Here is a 15,458-nt window from a genome sequence, read left to right on the forward strand (position 1 = left end):
TGATCACACTGTTGTTGGCATCCGTCAGTATTGGGAGACAATGGTAGAGTTTGCCTTCTGGCATGAAGTTGGGCATCGGGAAATTACAGCACCAGAAAGAAGGCACATTTTGCCACATGTGGTGGACATGCAAAAAACAACGAAGGTATTTTGGAAAATGACTTACAATGAGCTGAAAAAATGTTTTAAATTACCTTTGTAAAAAACCCTGAAGCTTTCTTACTAGGTATTTTAGGTCCAGAAATACTTAAGGATCAGAAGAGACTATTTTTGTATGCTACAACAGCTGCACGGATGTTACTTGCCCAAAGATGGAAGGAGGACAATCTACCTACAAAAGAAGAATGGCAGGTGATGGACTACGCCAAATTGGTGAAAATGACTGGGGAAATCAGAGATCAAAAGGACAATAAATTTGACAATGAATGGGGAAATTTTCTAAGTTACTTGAAAGAACACTGTAAACAATTGAAAACATTGGCAGGATTTTGAAAACACTTGCAATGAAGTGAGAACTATGATAAAAATTGAGTTTTAAGAAAACATGGAGAATATGATACGATGCAGTTTGAAAAGAATATCTGGGGAAACTATGGGGGGTGGAGCAAAGTTCCGGGATACTGAGAATCCTATTTGTAAAATGATTATGGTTTATGTATGATGATAAATGTTAAAAGTGAAAATGAATTTTAAAATGTAATAAAAAAAGAGGAAAATTACAGCCACTGCTGTAGAGACCAAAGTGAGAGAGACATGTTTTGTTGCTGCTGGGGCAAATGAACATATCCAGTTGTGCTGATACTATGGAATTTTTTCTTTTGGCGCTCCTCCCAGCATATTGCATTGATATCTCAGTGTTCCTTGCTCTGGGATTGTGTGGAATGGTTTTGACTTTAATGGATGGCCTTAAAAGATTGATAAATTCACGAATGGACAAGACTATCAATGACTACTATCCATGATGGTGATTCTTTGCCTCCTCAGCTGGAGGCAGTAAATGCTTTTGAACAGCTGGAGAAGGGCAGAGGCTCTTGTGCTCAAATGCTCCTTGCAGGCCCCCCCTTGGGTTAAGAATTCAGTGTGACCACCTTGCACAGCATCGTATTCTGTAGCCAACTGTGAAAAAACCCCAGGTGGGGCTCCTTGACGGAGCCTCCTAATGAGATTCCAATGGCACTTAACGTGGGGCTTGTCTGATTGTCGGCAGAGGACAGAATGTCCAGACCTGTGACAGATCGAGTATCTTGATGAAGCGCTACTGTCATAATTTAGGTAGGAAATGACTCTGATTATGACGATGATTAATAATAATGATAAGTGTCTGCCTGTCGAGGCCTCATTAGCCAACTCTTGCCTTTGTTGCAAAGTGAAGTCCTGTCTCCTGCTGCATTATTAAAAACAGACTCCAAGAGAGCCAAGCGGCGCTGTTTCCTTTGGACAGGAGTCGTCTCAGACCGTCTGTGGATCTTTGGGGGGGGGGGGTTGGTAGCAGTAATAATGCAGGCATCACGCCGGCTCCCTGTGGTTAGCAAAATTGAGGGGGGAAGAGGAAAGGAGCAGAACACCTCAAAGAGCAAAACGGGAAAGAAGTCAGTCTGAGAGTTGTCGGTCTTGTCAGGCCCAAAAAGGTCTCTGAGGTCTCATCCGCACCATAAATTTATAGCACATTGAAAGCAAACTCTACAGTGGTACCTCGGGTTACAGATGCTTCAGGTTACAGACACTTCAGGTTACAGACTCCGCTAACCCAGAAATAGTACCTTGGGTTAAGAACTTTGCTTCAGGGTGAGAACAGAAATTGCGTGGCGGCAGTGGGAGGCCCCATTAGCTAAAGTGGTACCTCAGGTTAAGAACCGTTTCAGGTTAAGAACGGACCTCCGGAACGAATTAAGTGCTTAACCCAAGGTACCACTGTATAAATAATGAAATCTTACAGAAGGATCTTCCAGAAATCTTACAGAAGGACTTCCAGGGAGGCGCCTCCGGCAATGGCTGAATTCCTCCGATCTGGAGGAATTTGCTCCGTGAAAAGCAGGGTCTGACCGCCACGGTGAAGGCGGAGACCCATAGAAATCACAGGTGGGAGAAGCCTGAGAACCTGGGATTCGGCTGGCACCATTTGCGCCCCCCTACTCGCGGGGAAACCCTGTTTTGGGGATCCGGAGCGACGTGGGGTGAGCGGCGCAGTGCTTTGAATCGACCGCTTCTTTCACGGAGTGAAGCCGCATTGCTGTTGCCAGAGAGCGCTGACTTTTTCTTGTGGACAATTGGATTTTAAACGACTACCCGTGAGTAGAACAGAAAATTGGACCTTGAAACACTTTAATTTGGCGCTAATGGGAAGGCTCTAAACAGGAAGTCCGCCTCCCGTTTTGTAAATAGATTGAAGCAAAGACGTTACAAGCTAAAGTCTTTGAAAGTTTTTGATAAAGGATTAAATTCCCACCGGACAAGAATATATAACCCCTCTTGGAAGCAGGAGAAGAGAGGGGAAGTTTTGGATTTAGTGTGCCTGCAGAAGAGAGTCAAAATTAAATTGCCACTGCTCTGAACCTGGAAAAGGGCTGCCAGATGACGTTCGGGGAATGTTTATTGACAGAACGGATTTGACAGCTAGCTAAAATAAGAAAGGCACTGTCTCCATTGTCCTCTTCTGCGTTTAAAAATGGAGGAAAAAGTAACCGAAAATTGAAACTATTGTTACTTGCTTGAGTTGTGTTTGAAAGAATTGATACAAACGGAGACTGTTTCCCTCTAGAGGGAGCATGTGAAACTGTTACAGGAGTGCAACAGGGAGAGCTCCAGCTGCAAGATAAGATTCTGAAAAATAGAGTCTGACCTTGGATCACTCAAAATGTTGATAGGAGAAGCCATTGTGACTGTATTATATAAGATAAACTACTCGCTGGAACAGCTTCATAAAAAGACAGATGGCACGATCTCTAAAATTGACAACTTGGAACAGAACGTGATTAATTTGAATCAAAAAGTGAGTGTCAATACAGAAACAACTCAGGATTTGGTACAGGAACATATCTTGGTTGGACAAACGGTGGAGGAAAAGGAGAAAGCTGATGATGTGAAAATGGTGGAGAAAAAGGAGAAAGCTGATGATGTGAAACCAAAAGTAGTACAAGCGGGATCCTTAATTTCTCAGAAACAGATTGAGGATTATAAATTGAGGTCTCTCATGACTGAATCTAGCAAAAGTCAAATTTTGAGGCTAGGATCCCGGCTTGGACTGAAGAAGGAAAGTTGGAAAGAACCCTCTATCCAGGGATTGACTGACTTTTGGGACATGGACCTGGGCTTGGAGGAGTTTGAAGTTTTGGGGGTCGTTAGAATTGGAGGAATCCTGAAATACGTTCTGAAACACTCTATGGACTTTACTTTTAACTTTGGAAATTTGGCTGAACTGTCCAGAAGGAACAAAAGTATTGCTAGGCTGGAGTTTTCCCGAGATTTGCTCCTGAGCATCAAAGAATATGAAGAAGACCTGCAGAAGGGACTTGGAAGAGATTTAAGAGCCTCGGATATAAGGGCACCAGGTTGATGGATTATATGGAACTGACGGAAAGGACTGGCAGAATCCGAAGCCAGGGAGAGGAGATAGTGGAAGATTAATGGAAAATTTAAAGTGTTTATTTAGAAATTTTGTTAAAGTAATGACTGTTAGAAAAATGGTGGAATGATATTTTATGGATTTAGCAGAAATGCTATAAGAAGTTGGGTGTATATAAGTAATCAACCGTTAATGGGAAATAAGGTTAAAGAATATGTTATTCATAATATGACAGAAAATAGAGAAAGATGGAAAGGATTTGCTGAAACAAGTACTAGAAGCGGGATACAAGAAGGGAGGTGTGAGGAAGTCGAGGAAACAAGGGAATGAAGGACAGAGTATGGAAAAGGAGGGATGTTTTTTTTTTTTTTAAATTGTTTTTGTCTTGCTTTGTTCATCTGTTTAGTTCAATGGGTATAGGGTGGGCTTGTATTGTTTATATATTGTATTGTTTTTCTCTTTCTTTTTTTCTTTTTTGTAACTTTTAAAAGCAATAAATATTATTAAAAAAAAAAAAAAAGAACAGTTTCAGGTTAAGAACGGACCTCCAGAACGAATTAAGTTCTTAAGTACCACTTGAAGATACTGGGAACTGTAGCTCTGGGAAGCGGTAAACTACAGTTCCCAGGATTCTTTGGGGAAAGCCACATGGGTTAAATGAGCATCAGATTTGCTTAAATTGTGGTTGTGACCTGAAATTGGTCCCTCAGGTTGCTTGGGGCGAACAAGACCACACCTCTCCTATGACATCAGGCACAGGGAGGTTAACGCTGAGAATGTTCGAAGAGGAATTCAAGCCAAGGACACAAAGGAAGATTCAGGAATATCCTTCTTTTGTTAGTGCTGCTTGCTTTCAGCGCTTTCTGGACTGGGTGGCATTTTCTGCACAGTGACAGAGAACGGCTCCACATTTAAAAATGGCTGAATTCAAGCTGGGAAGGAAGAATTAGAATACAGTGGGACCTCGGTTCCCAAACGCCTCTGTTGTTGTACGTTTCGGTTCTCAAACGCCAAAAACCCGGAAGTGCTCCCATTTCCGAATGCTTTTTGGAACCCGAACGTGTGACGCAGCTTCTGCTGAGGGCAAGAAGCTCTTGCAACCAATGCGAAGCCGCGCCTTGGTTTTCAGATGTTTCGGAAGCCGAACAAGCTTCCGGAATGGATTTTGTTTGAGAACCGAGGTACCACTGTAAAACAATGGTGCTATTCTGCCCATTGATCCATCAAGCTGCTGTACCGTATTTTTCTGTGTATACGATGGTGCTTTTTGCAAAAAATTTTTTGGGAAGAATTGGGTGTTGTCTCATAAACGGATAGTGAATGCAGAGAGGGGACGTCTGATTAATGGCAGCAGCAAGCAGGAGATTGGCAGCGGCGATTGGGCGGGTGATTGGTGGCTGCGGCAAGGCCTGCTGGCGATTGGCTGTGGCTGCGGCAATTGGACAGGCGACTGGCGGTTGTGGCGAGGCAGGCAGGCGATTGGCAGCTGCAGCAAGTGGGCAGCTGTGCTGTTGGTGGCAGCGAGTGGGCAGACAATTGGCGCCTGCGGCGAGGTGTGCAATAGGCAGTGGCTGTGGCAAGCGATTGGCAGTGGCGGGCAGGCAGGTGAGCGACTGGCTGAAGTGACCCCCCCCAGCCCACCCCCAAACCTAAACAGCTTAATTTCTTAATTCTGGGTTTTAAAAAACAGGGGTTGTCTTATACATGGGGGCATCTTCTACACGGAAAAATAATGTATTTTGCACTAACTGCAGCTTCTGGTCAGGTGTGGCCCCATGAGGATTCCATCAACCTTCCCCCAAAAAAATCTCAAGCAGGGGGCGTGTTATACATGGAAAAATATGGTATATATCTTCCAGCTCAAGCAGGAATAAGCAGGGGTGGCAACCCCTAGTGTCTGTCAATGGCATAATACTATTCTTTACTTCAGACGCTATCTGAAGGAGTGTCTCCACCTCTACTGTTCTGCTCGGACACTGAGGTCCAGTGCTGAGGGCCTTCTGGCGGTTCCCTCACTGCAAGAAGCCAAGTTACAGGGAACCAGGCAGAGGGCCTTCTCGGTAGTGGCACCCGCCTCGTGGAACGCCCTCCCACCAGATGCCAAAGAGAACAACAACTACCATACTTTTAGAAGACATCTGAAGGCAGCCCTGTTTAGGGAAGCTTTTAATGTTTGATGTATTACAGTATTTTAATATTTTGTTGAAAGCCGCCCAGAGTGGTTGGGGAAACCCAGCCAGATGGGCGGGGTATTATTATAAATAATAATACAGTAACTGATGGGATGAGTAGTTGAAATGTTATTCTTTGACTCCTGTATTTCTAGGCCAAGATTGCTGGCTGGTCTGAACCCCTCCTTTTGCCCTCAACGGCATAAGGGCCAGGTGGGTCTGGCAGCCACAGAGTTTACGTCCTGCTGCGCCACTGGCACGGTTTGTAGGTCAGAGCAAAAACCGTGCCACCGTCTGCGTCTTTCCTCTTACTACCTGCTGGGGCGGTGAAGGAGAAGGCAAGGTGTTGCCTGGCAGGGGGTGAAGCCGCCGGCTTCTGCTGTGCCTGTCAAGAATAAGGCACTCGTTTAGTTGCTTGTGGTGCATGCATCTGTTAGCTGACCATCATTTAAAGCAGACCTTCAGAATTACAGTAGCTGCATAATCATGCTATCTTCTCTTATGGCAGATAGTTCACATAGCTGTTCTTTGTTGAGAAGCCCAGAGGCAATGATGCAGGATTTTGTTTCCACTGTATGAGAGAGAGAGAGAGAGAGAGAGAGAGAGAGAGAGAGAGAGAATACCCCGAAGATGTGGCTACTTTGCAATATGTGTTTATTCAAGGAAGGGTCTGGCATATCCTTAAGGGGACCAGTCTTTTTGCAGTTTATATTTCCCCCCTCTGTAATATTTTTAGATTGTTTTTGGTATTGGTGTGGAATAATAATAATAATAATAATAATAATAATAATACCAGCATGAGTTTGACCAAACTGCGGGAGGCAGTGGGAGACAGGAGTGCCTGGCGTGCTCTGGTCCATGGGGTCACAAAGAGTCAGACACGACTAAACGTCTAAACAACAACAACAACAATTTATTATTTGTACCCTGCCCACCCGGCTGGGTCTCCCCAGCCACTCTGGGCAGCTTCCAACAAAGATTAAAAATACATTAAAATGTCACACATTAAAAACTTCCCTGAACAGGGCTGCCTTAAGATGTCTTCTAAATGTCAGGTAGTTGTTTATCTCTTTGACATCTGATGGGAGGGTGTTCCACAGGGCGGGTGCCACTACCGAGAAGGCCCTCTGCCTGGTTCCCTGTAGCTTTGCTTCTCGCAATGAGAGAACTGCCAGAAGGCCCTCAGCGCTGGACCTCAGTGTCCGGGCAGAACGATGGGCGTGGAGACCCTCCTTCAGGTATACTGGGCTGAGGCCGTTTAGGGCTTTAAAGGTCAACACCAACACCAATGAAAGAAAAAACATTAAAGATTTATTTGTTACATTTATATTCTTCCTTCAAGGAGCTGAAGGTGACACATGTGTTTGTTTCTCTGCTTCCCTATTTTATCCTCACAACGGCCTTGTCAGGTCAGGTGAAACATGGTGGTTGGTCCAAGATCACCCACTGAACTTCATGGCTGAGTAGAGATTTGAAGCTGTTCAGTCCTTGGTCCAATTCAAATCCTCAAACCATTAGAGTAGCATTTATTTCACAAACGGGAAGTTATGTCATATTCCCTTCGGTACCTTCAAAGGCACCCACCTAATTTGAGATTCTGGTGATATGCAGATTTGTTCAAATTAACCTGCTGAAAGGCAGGTGATTAATCAAGTATTTTTTTAATTAACTGAGACTCATAAAAGAAAGCCATTAGTCCAAAGAGGATTTTTCCTTGTGTTATGGACCAAAAATTTCAAATTGTAGAATGCCAGTGGCCCTCTCTGTAGCATTCATTAATGTTAGGTTTCTTCAGCAAATTATAATATCTTCAAGGAGCTGTAATATTTTCAGTAGGTTAATCTTTCTCTTTCTTAATAAAACTCCCCTTCTAGGGAAGTTATTGTAGGGCTCATATCTTTTTTTAAAAATGCCCATGTTTTCTGTCCTGCCCTTTGCTTTTGGATGGAGAGATGTGTGGCAGGAATCCTCTGGGTAATTCTTTACCACAGCCTTATAAAATTCATGTTAAATTTCTCTTTCTCCCACCCCCCCCCATCGTTCATTGTCAGTTGTGCCGCTATCAGCCCAATACTTCATGGGGCTGCCTCTTATGCTGCCTCCCTCCCTTCCCTGAGTAGTTAATTTAGAAGCTATCAATGTGTCAGAATAGTTCAAATTATTCCTTTCAACACACATTACCTACCGCAGAGGGGTGGTGAGAGGTTTAATTAGTTAATACCCGCAAAGTGCTTTGAAGCCGCAAAGTACTATCTAAATCAGCATTATACCGCTGGAGGAAATTAGAGAAGGGATGTTATTTTCTTTTTTAACTTCGGAGGCTTATTAACATCACCGGTATTTGTAGAGGTAAAGGAAGATTTCCCCACTCAGAGGCAAGAGATCAGGGCTCCAGGTTTGCTTTCCCTTCATTTGCACAGCTGGATGTATGGATGGGGCCAGCTCTATCATTAGGCAAGGTGAGGCAGCCTCCTCAGGTGGCCAATGCTCCAAGGCAGACTGGGCTTTCATAGAATCATAGACAGGCATAGGCAAACTGGGCCCTCCAGATGTTTTGGGACTACAACTCCCATCATCCCTAGCTAACAGTGGTCAGGGATGATGGGAATTGTAGTCCCAAAACATCTGGAGGGCCGAGTCTGCCTATGCCTGATCACAGAGTTGTAAGGGACCCAAGGGTCATTACTCCAACCCCTTTTCTTCCTGAACTCCTCTTGCCTGCTCCAATCTTCCTGAGCTGGTGCTCCAGCAACAGTGATTCGTGCTTGTTTTGAGCCTGAGCTGTCTGCCTCTGTAGAATAACAGACTCACTGAAAACGCTGGCAGCAGTAAGATAAATTCAACAGTGTAAATAAGTTTTGATGGATGTAATAATGGAATACTGAATGGTATAGTTTCTGTAAAATATGCAGGGATTTATGATACGTAAAATGAACCAGGGAAAAAGACGAAGGGAAGTGATGGATATCTTAAGGATGTAACAATGAGTACTTTAAATTGTAAAACAGAATATATATATATATATATATATATATATATATATATATATATATTTAAGGGTCAGCTGCCAATCCTGTCATCTTCTGTATATGGAATAGGGAAGGCCGCACTCCATCCTTCACACACAGCAGAAAAAAAGTCTTGGGCTGGCCTTGTCTACCAGGAGTGGGGAACCTAGAATAATAGAATAATAGAATTGCAAAGTTGGAAGGGACTTCAAGGGTCATCTAGTCCAGCCCTCTGCAATGCCCTCTAGACTGCAATAGACATCATCCCTGCCCATTGGCCATGCTGGTTGGGGTTGGTGGGAAATGCTGGGCCACAAGTTTCCCACTTCTTCTATGTCGTGGGTGTAATACAGAAACCAAGGCTGAGCAAGGGAAAGGGATCAACAGACAACAGGGCAATTTGTATCAGACTTCTGAATGCTTCTGGGTTGCTAGAATTCTTGCAAAGCAAAAAGGCAAGATTCTCCTCCCTTTTGGAAGCCACTATGACCGACTGCATATGTGGCTGTGGCTGCTTTTGCTTTCCTTTGGTCTCTGTTTTTGCTGGTATAAACACTTAAACGTCAAGTCACAGGCTCAACTCCCTTTGGAGAGGAAAAAGTGGTGGTTTGACCTGTGCTGATTGCATTGCTGTACTTATTTTATGAGGAATAAATAATAAATAACCACAGCGTTTGTGTTCAGAACACACTGCTGTTTGCTCTTAAACAATTTAACCTTGAATTTATCCAAGAGTGGACCCCGGTTGCTGCAAATCCTATATCTCTCCTGACAACCCAGCTGCTTCCCATCTGAAATGACATATCAGGTCCTGCTCCAAGCGTAGAGTGTAGCGTAGCCACACTTAGATCAACCGTCGAAAGACCTGCAGTAACTGGCTTGCCATTTCTGTAACTTGAAACAAAATAAAAAAATTCCTTCCAGTAGCACCTTAGAGACCAACAAAGTTTGTTATTGGTATGAGCTCATACCAATAACAAACTTAGTTGGTCTCTAAGGTGCTACTGGAAGGAATTTTTTTATTTTGTTTTGACTACAGCAAACCAACACGGCTACCTACCTTTATCTGTAATTTGAGTTCTTTTACATGGTTTAGCATTGGCGCTGGGGAACAGCTGTGCGGCAGGCAGAAATCCAACCAGTTAAGCCCTTTCTAACCATAGTTAAAGCTATGGTTTTCCCAGTAGTGATGTATGGAAGTGAGAGCTGGACCATAAAGAAGGCTGATCGCCGAAGAATTGATGCTTTTGAATTATGGTGCTGGAGGAGACTCTTGAGAGTCCCATGGACTGCAAGAAGATCAGACCGATCCATTCTGAAGGAAATCAGCCCTGAGTGCTCACTGGAAGGACAGATCCTGAAGCTGAGGCTCCAGTACTTTGGCCACCTCATGAGAAGAGAAGACTCCCTGGAAAAGACCCCAATGTTGGGGAAGATGGAGGGCACAAGGAGAAGGGGACGACAGAGGACGAGATGGTTGGACTGTGTTCTCGAAGCTACCAACATGAGTTTGACCAAACTGCGGGAGGCAGTGGAAGACAGGAGTGCCTGGTGTGCTCTAGTCCAGGGGGTCACGAAGAGTCGGACACGACTAAGTGACTAAACAACAACAACAACAACAATATGGAAACAATGTTATGGGGGAAAGTTCCACTGACATTCATTTTTTTTTTCCACTTCTGCTTCGCCCTTGACCTTTTTTTCTTTTTGAGGGGAGGGAACCTCCACCCCACTTGCAAAACAGAACGCAAATTTGCACGTGACACAAATCTTTTCTTTTTGAGTGTGTGTGCAATTGCGGCAGAAGTGCCCAATCTACATAACATTGCTGTGGGATCAGAAACGACCTGGCTTGCACACCCCTAGCCAGCCTGGAAATTGATGCGCAAAGATCCTGCTTTAGATCTGAAACAGTTTCCTTTGCTAGCCTCCTGACCCCTTTTCGGCTCTTGTTGCGAACAGACAGTTTGGCGCAGCTCTGATCCTGCGCTCCCCCTTTCCTCTAAAACCACCCAGTGATGCAGAAGGCGATGCCTTTTTCCTCCCCCCCTCCCAGCTGTTTCATGCGCTGCAACCGTTGTCCCTCTTGCCTCCCCCTTGCGGGGCCCTTCCCCCTTTTCACTGTAGTAATAGTGACATTTGCTGGGAAAGGCTGGAAGCAAGCATCACACAGCTCTGGTCCCCTCTTTTGCCGTGGATCTGTCCAATTCCCACCTTACCTCTCGCAAATTCAGGCCGCTTCAGACCTGGGCGAGTCAGGAGGGGATCCTCCGCACCATCGTACCATCTCCTTGGCACAATGGTGGGGCAGGAAGAGCTTGGATAAACAAGACCCTCTCTCTCTTGGAAGGAATGGCCAGGGCTTGGCTCTAAGGAAGCACCTCTCTTTCTCTGCCGCTGCCGCTGCTGCTGCTGCTGCTGCTACGCCTCCAAACGATATTCTACCTGGCACAGTGTCAACAAGATCTCTGGGCGAAAACCCTTCCTCTCTGCTTGTATATGGCAAAGTTTCTCGCGGTGCTTCTGGGCTGCACATTGCCGGGCAAGGGACACTCCCCCATGTTCGAGGTAAGCGCCAGGGGGTTTTGCGGGGTGCAGGTGCAAGCTAAAAAAAACCTGATGATATCCTTGTTGCATTTCTGCTTGCTTGCTTGCTTCTTTAAAATGCCTCAATGGTCCTTTGGCCAGATCAGGGCTCCTCGGTCATCACAGCCACCCCCACCCCTCCAAGTGCTAGCCAGCCTGCTTTCTGGGTGGGGTAAAAAGAAGGGTGGTGGTGGTTGTGGAGGAGATGGACCCACCTGTGGTTCTCCAATGCAAGAGCAGAACTGACTTCTACTTGACACATCAGTGCGTTAGCTGTCAGTTGACTGGAGTTTAATTGCACCCTCTTGACATCCGCAGCACATGCTGGGGATATCTGTAGCTTTTCCCCAAGCAGGGATATTTCCTGACTGCTTCTCTGGAGGATTGAAATCATCCTGCTGTGGTGGGGGGGGGGGGCAGGCGGGTGGAGAAAGGAGCCAGGGCACTTGTTAGTCTAGGAAGAGGTTCTTGCTGTAAAGTCTGCATCCTCTGTTGATTCCCCAAAGGAAATTGCACTTGAACTAGAAAGTGACTTCCAGTAAACTGTCAAATGCAAGTGTGTGTGTGTGTGTGTGTGTGTGTGTGTGTGTGTGTAGAGGGGAACACAAGGTCCAGAATGTGAATGAAGGTGGTGTATTTTAACTGTGGCGGAGCTGGAAAACGACAGAGGGGAAAGAAGGTTGCAGACTCGTGTGTGCTTTCTAAGTATCAGCGATGCAAGACGCTTCTTGCTAATAAGAACCTGAGATGACTTTGGCCAACTTTGGCTCAGCTCCTGGGCGTTGTATTTAGGAGTTTGAAAGCTGGTTTTGCATTTTTTGGTGAGGTTCCATCTTGCTTAGACGGCACGACTTCTAAAGTTGGAATGTATAGGTTGATACGCGTACGCAGGAACACAGGAAGCTGTGTTGTCCTGAGTTTGAGCACTGGTCTAGCTTGCTCGGTACTGTCTAAACCAGCCTTTCTCAACCTGTGGGTCCCCAGATGTTGTTGAACTACAACTCCCATCACCCCTAGCTCAGGGATGATGGGAGTTGTAGTCCAACAACATCTGGGGACCCACTGATTGGTGGTGTCTCTCCAGGGACGTGGGTGGTGCTGTGGGTTAAACCACAGAGCCTGGGACTTGCCGATCAGAAGGTCAGCAGTTCAAATCCCTGTGATGGGGTGAGCTCCCGTTGCTTGGTCCCTGCTCCTGCCAACCTAGCAGTTCGAAAGCATGTCAAAGTGCAAGTAGATAAATAGGTACCGCTCCAGTGGGAAGGTAAACGGCGTTTCTGTGCGCTGCTCTGGTTCGCCAGAAGCGGCTTAGTCATGCTGGCCACATGACCCGGAAGCTGTACGCCGGCTCCCTCGAGAGTGAGATGAGTGCCTCAACCCCAGAGTCGGCCACGACTGGACCTAATGGTTAGGGGTCCCTTTACTTTTACTCCAGGATTTTAGTCAAAGTTCTCTCCAAGCCTTACCTGGAGATGCCAGGGAGATGCCAGAACGGATGCTTTGCCACTGAGTTATGGCTCTCCCTCCCAATAATGCTGGATATGGGCAAGGAACCACTGGGTTTCATATTGTAGAGTTAGAAGGAACCACAATGATCATCTAGTCCAACCCCCTGCAATGCAGAAATCTTTGGCCCAGTGCTGGGCTTGAACCCACAACCCTGAGATCAAGAGTCTCGTACCAACTGAGCTATCCCTGCTCCACCTGGTATGGCCTTGGGGCTGCCACTGTCTCTCAGGCTAGCCTACCTCACTGGCTTGTGGTGAGGCTCAAAAGAGGCCACTCCCACTTATGTCTCCCTGCGGAAAGGAGACACACAGATATAGAGTAAATCCACCCATAGTATGGAGTTTTGGCTCCATGTTTGGGATCATGCCACCTCCAGCCAGTCCAGCACAGGCAACTTGCAGCCAACAATGACAGGAAGGCAGCGAGCAATAAGCATGATTTATGGCAAAAGTAAAGATTAAGCCCAGTGTATTTTGTGCTGTCCTCAGCTCTTTGTCAGCAGAAATTTGAATACAAAGTGGAGGCAGGGAGGAATATTATAGCAGCCCAGTGCTAAGGACGTTTTCTTGGAAGACACACTGGGCTGAGTTCCTGGGACAGAAGCCTTAAGCCACAGATTTTCTAGCTCTCTGCACCAGGGAACCTGGGAATCCACTGCAAGGGATTCTGGGTGATGTTTTAGGGTGTGCTCTCAGCTCATGCAGGCTTCACTGATGGCTCACCTGGGCTGCTCTAAAACACACCTGTGGTGCAGTTAGGCCTTGGTAGGCTCTTGTGTTAATGGCTTTACAGAAAGCACCCCTCTTTTGTTGATCCTGTGTTTTTGCACAGTAAGACCTGCTTCTTCCATACAGGCTCCCCAGAACCTAAAATATAAGCCCAGAAAGGACCTAATTAACAAGCACTGCCATGTTTATTTTCCTTTTGGAGGAAGGGGTTCCGAAGAGTTGTGGGGCCTTTGTGTTGTTGTTGTTTAGTTGTTTAGTCGTGTCCGACTCTTCGTGACCCCCATGGACCAGAGTACGCCAGGCACTCCTGTCTTCCACTGGCTCCCGCAGTTTGGTCAAACTCATGCTGGTAGCTTCGAGAACACTGCCCAACCATCTTGTCCTCTGTCATCCCCTTCTCCTTGTGCCCTCCATCTTTCCCAACATCAGGGTCTTTTCCAGGGAGTCTTCTCTTCTCATGAGGTGGCCAAAGTACTGGAGCCTCAGCTTCAGGATCTGTCCTTCCAGTGAGCACTCAGGGCTGATTTCCTTAAGAATGGATCGGTTTGATCTTCTTGCAGTCCACGGGACTCTCAAGAGTCTCCTCCAGCACCATAATTCAAAAGCATCAATTCTTCAGTGATCAGCCTTCTTTGTGGTCCAGCTCTCACTTCCATACATCACTACTGGGAAAACCATAGCTTTAACTATACGGACCTTTGTCGGCAAGGTGATGTATCTGCCTTTGTAATATGTGCTTATTGACAAATACGCAAGGAGGGGGGCATAAGAAGAAGCAAATTTACTCCTCTCAGCAGACAGCACAGAGCGTACATCAGATGCTCAGATGGCAACTTGTACAGTCCCTCCAAAACTCCACCTATTTAGGCCCCCCCTTCTACCATGGAGGAAGCAATTTGTATTTTAAAAGAAAGAAAAAATATACCTCTAGACTTCAGACTCTGATGGGATGATTAGGTCTGTGGCTGGGAGAAATCTACTTGGGGAACTAGTTTTAAAAAACCCAATAAAAACTTTTTAAAAAATTGCAACAGGTGAAGGCTGGGTTTTTGCAACTGGCAAGGATATAATTGCCTCCTTTGCAAATCACTTTTATAAGAAGTTTCAGATGCTCACTGTGGGAGAAAGCTGGGTGTGTGTACCATTATCCAGTTAAAGATTGCAAGGGAGGTGATGGGAGCATGAAGGAGCTGTGGTGAAGGAATTATACTAGCTCCCGATTAGTTTCTGAGCACAATTCAAAGCGATGGGCTTTTGCTTATGAAGCCCCTTGGTCCAGAAGACCTTTGGGGATGACTTGCCCCATCAGAACCCTTCTCTTCCCCACCACAATGTGATCATTGAATGACATGCTGCTTAGAACTCAATAGTCTGCGATGGTTAGATCAGTGTCTGCAAGGAGCAGGGCCTTATCTGTGATGGCCTCACAAGCCATGGCAGGAACTACTAAGGAACAGAACTTCAAGCACTGCAAGCTTTTGCTTCTTCATTTGACACATGTGTAGGAGGACATTTGTTAATTATTGTTATTTCACTTCAAGATGTATTCCGTGCAATGTTTTGGCATCCCGTGCCATGCGCACTTCAGATCCATGAGAGCAATTTGCCGCCGCCCAAAATTCCCATCAAAAAGGCACAGGCACAGCCAACCAGCTCTTGGGGTCGTCTAAAATTAACTGGCTCCTCTGGCAGCGCCTACATTTGACAGCACAAAAGGCTTCAGCATCATCAAGTTGAGTGTCGGGAAGCATTTGGTACTCGGGGGTGAACAGAGGGTGAATTAGCAAGCGCTTCTAATTCCATTTGATACTTTCTTCGGCTGGAATTGCTTTTGTGTGTTGGATGAAAGAGGCCTTTAGCTTCTCTGTGGGCGTGTTTGATGTTTCAAATGTAT

The 15,458-nt window shown here is 45.8% G+C and overlaps 1 protein-coding gene across 1 annotated transcript in view; it reads left to right on the plus strand.

Moving 5' to 3' along the window:
* Nucleotides 1-11,098: 11,098 nt before the first annotated feature.
* RASGEF1B (RasGEF domain family member 1B) overlaps nt 11,099-15,458 on the plus strand; it is a 260,591-nt gene continuing 256,231 nt past the window's right edge. Inside the window, exon 1 of the mRNA XM_081020922.1 lies at nt 11,099-11,309. Within this exon, the coding sequence (XP_080877048.1) occupies nt 11,241-11,309 (69 nt within the window). The 5' untranslated portion in view covers nt 11,099-11,240. The remainder of the gene's footprint in view (nt 11,310-15,458) is intronic.

The sequence above is a fragment of the Podarcis pityusensis genome (assembly GCF_964106645.2).
Source record: "Podarcis pityusensis genome assembly, chromosome: 9".
Taxonomy (NCBI): domain Eukaryota; kingdom Metazoa; phylum Chordata; class Lepidosauria; order Squamata; family Lacertidae; genus Podarcis; species Podarcis pityusensis.